Below are 6,193 nucleotides of genomic sequence, written 5' to 3'. Positions count from 1 at the left end.
AATTATGAATTCAAGTTTGACCCCATAATCCTTGACGTCACGTCAATTTGGAGGTCGTACGTTCATTGACCAGATTATAGATTTAGGTTTGAAATCGTAAGTCACTTTGATACTAGTACATATGTACACATATTCTACTTAATATCGTGATCTTAGTATTATGGTTCTTACGTGTTGGTGCGGTAAGCGAAATGGTTTAGAGTTGGAATTCATATGATACTTCAAAATTCATCTACATTGCAAGAATTGATATTAGAATCAAAGCAATACAGAAAGAAAGCAAGTAGGAACAAAGTAAGAAAATCCATTTGTTTCTTTTCTGTTTTGATTTTTTCATTGAGCTTATTGCCACATGTATGGGCAAGATGCATCATGGTGGGTGTGGGCAGTGAAGGAAGAAGTTTCTCTGTGATTATCACATCTTTAGACTTTCCGCACGCTTCAAGTGAGTGTAGTATGACCTGCCTTTGGTGACTCAGAGACTGTGAATAGAAAGATAACAGCGAGGGATTTTGTGGCTGACGAGGTATCTCCGTCCCCCACAATTTTTGTATTGCATTTTACCTGTGATCTCAGCATTGGCCACAAGGTCGCAGTGCCAATAAAACAGTATGCGTTGAATTCAAGTGATCGTTGTTCACATTAGATGTGGATTCCACGCACAGCCTGCGCGGGTTGCACCGAATGCCAAATCGTTGCTCAACAGATGCGATAGACATGAAACTCTAAAAGAAGTCGTAATACGATAGTCAAACTTGAAATAAATGGTAACAATTTCCTGCTCACTACCTCATATACATGGAGTAGAGCAGATGGAACTTTCTGGAGCATACAGTGGTCTTCCGAATTTATGGGCCCAAGCTGGAGCTCTTTTTAAACAGACGATATGAAAGAAATCTATGCTACAAAGGACAGATAGAGGATGCTTTCAATGTTTCGTCCTCACCATAACTTCTGATGCGCAAAACTGAATGCTCTCCGTCTCAGGTTTTTTCTACTTTCTTTTTTCTTTATATGAATTGACACATCAAACTTGTTGCTGGGAGCCTGTTCAATTGATGTGTATGTTACTAATCAATGTTACAAGCACTTTGGACAGAGTGTGCGAAGACGGCAGGTTTAGTAGTCTGAACGCCTTAGTCGCTGTCGCTGCCGTAACTGCATCCTGTGACATCATCGCCACCATACTGGTTCAGTAGCTGGTTTCCTTCGATGCCTCCAAATTCTTCACCACCATCATCATCCTGAAACGTTCATATACCAGCGCCATGAGTTACAACCTCACGATTGTTTCAAGTTCAAACAGATAAATCACATTAGAATTTATTTACCATCTAGAGGTGTTAAATTGACAGCCTGACTAAGCATTGGTGCAGACAAAAACTGAAAGCCTAATCTTCAGACCGGAGACATCGATGACCACATCACATCGCCACGCTTTGAAAGCATCTCGGTATGTAGAACTTCACTAGTGAAGCTGCAAGATGAGACATTTGTGACGGGAAAAAAGAAAAAAGAGAAAAAAGAAAAGCAACACTTACTCTGTCCTCCCATGCCTCTTGTCTGGCATTCTTTGCCAAGTACTCTTCCATTGTCCATGCCTCCACATCCCGTTGCTGCACCATCAAGAGCACGAAAAGTCAGTTGGTCCCCGACTAACGAAGGAGATCTGTTTCGAACAGTAGCATCTCATTCAGGGCCGAAATAGTTGGTTAAGTCATACTTACATTAGATTCAACTGTTGCAAAGTGAATATCTTTTCTCACTGCTGGTCGGGGAGCTGCTCTCATTTGGGATAGTGCAATATCTCCAGCGGCAGGGCTGATGCAGGTTTCAAACATGTTCACTCTTGGTAGCACCACTGCATCAGAGAAGTAAGACCGTATCAGTGACATGCACTAGTCAAGTTAGACCCTTATTCAAAGGCATATAAAGTCACAAAAGAATGAACAACTGCAGCGGGTGAACACACGCATGTCTAAACCTTCACATACTGCCCCCGTGTGTTTAGATATTCTGGATAAAGAAAAACGGTTGTGTTTTGTTGTGTGAAGTTGAGTACGCAAGGAATACCAAGACATGATCTGAATTTCATTCATGTAAAAAAAACACAGAAACCACCTACATTTTGCCTCTCGAGAATCTGCATGTCCGACCTTTGCTGGATGTCGAGGGGAGTGAACCTGCACAAGACACACGTTGAAGGATAGTTTTTCTTGTGTAAACTTCGAATTGTAGAATTGAAGCATTACTGTTCTCATGTTGTAAACTTCGACAAAACTAAATACATTAACACAAGCTTAGAAATGACAATCCTTTCAACACGTTTTAATGCAAGATAGAGAAACCATCAGCACTACAACCCTAAGATAATTCGAGAATGCAATAAACATCCGATGCTACATATCCCAAATGGCTAGGACTGCTTGCTATTCGCTGCTAAAACCATATCCTTGTAAGGAAGTTTCAGAGGTTGAGAAAAGTCACTAACCCCTCCATGAATATGAAACAACTTTTGTACTGTCCCCACGTTAATCAGTTGGATCCGTGCAGATACACCCACCACGCACATGCATTAGAACACTCCAAGGGCAACTTGAAAGCAATATAAGAATGTAATTTATTCTGACTACAGTGCCTATTCATACACGTCTGATTGCGTTCAACGCCAAAACTTGATTCACATGGACTCAAAACCTAAAATCATATTCGAACGATATCAAATTCGTGAGACAGGTTTCGAAGGTTCGGTATCTTACTTCCTTTGCGCACACCATGATCCTTGTGAGTTTTCAGCGCTGATTCAGGTACAGGGTCCGCTAACTCGAGAAGCTGCAAAGGGACATGTGTGACACATGGTCTAAGAGCACGCTTGTATAAACGTTCATATAGGATTCAGATAAAAGTTTCAGACCGTGAGCAGAAGTAGATCAATACCTCGCGCTTCTTGTTTTCGACATCTTTCTTGGCTATTTCAGCTAGCCTTTTGGCTTCTGCTTTTGCCTCCTTTTCCAACTTAATTTCTACCTTTGCTTGTTCATGTGCAAAAAGCAATGGCTCCTCACATGGCTTCGGGGATTTCTGCCACATATATATGCAAAGAGGTGCTTAACATTAATATTGCTCCCGAAATTCCAATTGTTCCACGTTAGTCCTCGTGAGCTGCTTGCAGTAAATTCACATACAGGCTCTAGGAGGAAGCAGGATATCAGCCTTCTGATGAGTGCAGAAAGCCACGCACTCAAAACAGCATTGTCCAAGCCGAGTGATCACAGTTGAAATAAAAGAAAACAAATTGACCAACTCGAAAATAGACTACGATTCTAAATCAACTCGTTTTTCTCAATATAAAGTAGGCTCAGCATTTTATACTCTGCCCTCAATCCTGCAGCCACACAGGATAGACAGTCACAGCAAAGATGTACTTACGCCTTCTTGCACGACAGGTTTGTTCTTCTTGAGCATGAGTAAGTTTAAAGTTTTATTGTAAGCCCTAGTTGCAGAGCTCCCTCTCTCCTCGTCCTTTACATTTAGTTTATCCCCTGCATTTCCATGAAAGCTAGGGCTCTGTGTGTCCGAGGGTTCGCTAAACGTGCTCCGCGTAGAACTAGTCCTCTCTTGTAAGCTCGCAAGATTCCGGGATGAATCAGAAACTGCTTCGACTACCTCGATATCAATCGAAAGCAAGTCCAGGACATGCCCAGGTTGACGATCCAAGGGCGTGACAAACTCATCGTTGCCCAAACATTTCCCACTAGGCTGATGGGTTAGATTCACCGACTCTGCAAATGGTTTTACGAGTTCCCTTAGTACCTCTTGATTGATATAACCTTCAGCTTCTCGCGCCAGTGCTACTTCTACCTTAGGGGAATCTAAGTCAATCAAATCAACTTCAACCCAGTTCTTAGTCGCTGAATCATTAGGGCTTACATTGCGAGTTACTATTGGAGGGGGACGTGCTATTGTATGCACGGCCTCGCTGGGACTAGCTATCCCCTGCATTTTTCCAAGATTTCCCACTCGACCTTCATAGATCTTAGGACTACTATCGCCGTGCTTGAGTTGATCACAGACAGTCTGCTCATGCTCATTTCTGTCCGCTCTGGAAAGCTCATTGTCTTCCTCCGTTGCATCCAGTACAGTCGAATGAAACTCCATTTGCAACATTGTGCTCAATTCTTTCCTTCTTCACAAAATTCTTGTACAGACTTCAACAGCACCCTGATTCGCCAATAGTAGACCACCTTCGAAACCGATCCACAAACCTCCGAGCCACTGCTTGTAGTTCCTAAACAGTTCCTACAGTCGATTAAAACAGAGTTATTAATATTCAGTCTCATTAAGATATCCTGGCATGGAACCACTATTGCCATACAACCCCCCAAACCTCTTCTACGAGGTAATTTTCAAAAAAAAAAAAACAAAAAACAAAAAAACAAAAAAAACACTCCATCTTCTGGTGTCTAGATAGCGGACAGGCAAAGAGCAGCCATTGAAGATGATTGAATTGAACCACCTCGTTACAACATTCTCGATAACTCTTGCGAACAGATCCCGACAGTGCAAAGATATCCAGTTTGATAGCATCGAGCAGCCCTCAGATCGTAATATCAGACTAAGTTCAAAAGAAAACAAAAGCCCATCCGCACAAAGATCATCTCATTTTGGGACACTCAAATCCCCAATAAATCTTTCTATGCACGTGTACACCAATTTGCCCTAGAATCTGTATCGGCAGAAATTTTGACGAAGTTTACGAATTATGATGAAATTGCCAATGTTTATGTAAGTAGATTCAACAGTGTAGTGAGTGCACGTGAATCAAATTAGTCAGACCGCTGCTGAGACAACCACTGTAACTGATTCTAGTGATTTTGGACTACCTTCAGGTTTCAAAAACGCGCGCATAGAGACGACCAGAGTAGCAACGAGAAGAGACACCTACTTACTATCAGTGATATTCATAATACGCTCGAATAAATTCCTAGTGTTATCACAATTGGAAGGATTGGATTGGTTTTTATTTTAGTCACAGTGTCTCCCAAGGAATCCATTCTAAAAGGAAATTTGCATGACAACACCAGAAAAATTCTCAGTTTCTTAAGCTCTTGGAACAGAGATGCGGAGAAATACGTCAAAACTTGTTAAGACACAGAAAATCAAAACCCTTATTACGAGAGTAAGCACAATCAAATCCGCAGGAGTTTGAATAAAGAGATAAGTTCTCACCTGCAGTAAAAGGATCACGCTATTATGAGGCGAAATGGGGAGCTATAACCGAACGAGGAAGCCAGAATCTCACGCGTACCGCTCTTGTTGCAAAGTGCACCCTACTTGGTTAAGATTCGTCAGGCACACTTACAAACCCTCACAGCATTTATACCAGCATGAACAGCTACTCGTATCGCGTTGGTAAACACATCCCGCACCGTGTCCTCTGCTATGTTCCGAACCAGAAATTCCACATCAAAATCTCGCAGCACCAACGACACGAACACGCCTCTTCAGCTCCTTTCGGCAACTTGGCATCTACTAGATAGCGCCTATTGATGACAGCCCCGCACCCTGGCTGAGGAGCTCGCAGAAGCCAGGATATGCATTGACCGCTCTAGCCCACTTTTCCCCCAACTGTTCATTTCCTTGCTCCCCTCCTCCCCTGGAATTGAGAAACACGGCCTTGAAAATTTGACTTGGATGCGTCGATACACGTCATAGCGCAAAACAAGCGGATCAGTATTTGGTATGCACGCGGGTTGCTTAAAACAGTTAGATCCTGAGATCTGGTCCATAGGTACATCCAGACATCGAAAGGCCTCACAAGACTGTGTCCGCATTGCACCATCCGACAGTCTTCCTCGGATGAACTTACTTGCTGTATTCCGTGCCGACTATTTTCGCAACGAACTTGAAGGATGACATTTATGACAGGGTTTTCTTGCCAGGCGCGAACAAGTGGGGGAGAAGCAGAAAGTGGGTACTGATCGTGGACAATGTCCTGGCCTTGCTAATCAACATCATCTTGATTCTAGTCCACAGTCAGAGACAGGGAAACTTCCTCTGGCACCGCCATCGCCGTATGCCAGACCTGCACATGAGGATGTAGCCTCAAAATAGCGCTGGATGTGGGGCTACAACGAGATGCGTAACCTCTGCCAACGCTACCGATACTGAGTAGGGAGCTGACACGGTCGTC

At 43.0% G+C, this 6,193-nt stretch overlaps 1 protein-coding gene across 2 annotated transcripts; it reads right to left on the bottom strand.

The window, feature by feature from the left end:
* Positions 1-726: 726 nt before the first annotated feature.
* On the bottom strand, positions 727-5,339 carry LOC112287785 (uncharacterized). Of its 2 annotated transcripts, none has more exons than XM_024531186.3 (9): positions 5,230-5,339; positions 3,430-4,299; positions 2,938-3,081; positions 2,760-2,832; positions 2,492-2,520; positions 2,126-2,183; positions 1,728-1,861; positions 1,542-1,616; positions 727-1,244 (listed from the first exon to the last, which is right to left on the bottom strand). In XM_024531186.3, the coding sequence occupies exons 2-9, from the start codon at positions 4,165-4,167 to the stop codon at positions 1,137-1,139; spliced, it is 1,359 nt and encodes a 452-aa protein (XP_024386954.1). In that variant the 5' UTR covers positions 4,168-4,299; positions 5,230-5,339; the 3' UTR covers positions 727-1,136. The 2 variants fall into 2 exon arrangements, with proteins under 2 accessions (XP_024386954.1, XP_024386955.1); XM_024531187.3 differs by having other exon boundaries at positions 3,430-4,288.
* Between the last annotated feature and the right edge of the window lie 854 nt (positions 5,340-6,193).

The sequence above is a fragment of the Physcomitrium patens genome, chromosome 10 (assembly GCF_059467195.1).
Source record: "Physcomitrium patens ecotype Gransden chromosome 10, ASM5946719v1, whole genome shotgun sequence".
Classification (NCBI taxonomy): domain Eukaryota; kingdom Viridiplantae; phylum Streptophyta; class Bryopsida; order Funariales; family Funariaceae; genus Physcomitrium; species Physcomitrium patens.
The sequence above is the reverse complement of the archived record's forward strand: the minus strand, read 5'-3'. Positions and strand labels throughout refer to the sequence as shown.

What these genes read in the sequence shown, in the direction of transcription:
- LOC112287785 (XM_024531186.3), bottom strand. Translation starts at nt 4,167, where the DNA reads ATGTTGCAAATGGAGTTTCATTCGACTGTACTGGATGCAACGGAGGAA. An exon ending in TGTTTCATATTCATGGAGGG is followed by an intron (nt 2,184 to 2,491) that starts GTTAGTGACTTT and finishes TGTCTTGTGCAG; the next exon opens with GTTCACTCCCCTCGACATCC. An exon ending in TTGCAACAGTTGAATCTAAT is followed by an intron (nt 1,617 to 1,727) that starts GTAAGTATGACT and finishes TTGATGGTGCAG; the next exon opens with CAACGGGATGTGGAGGCATG.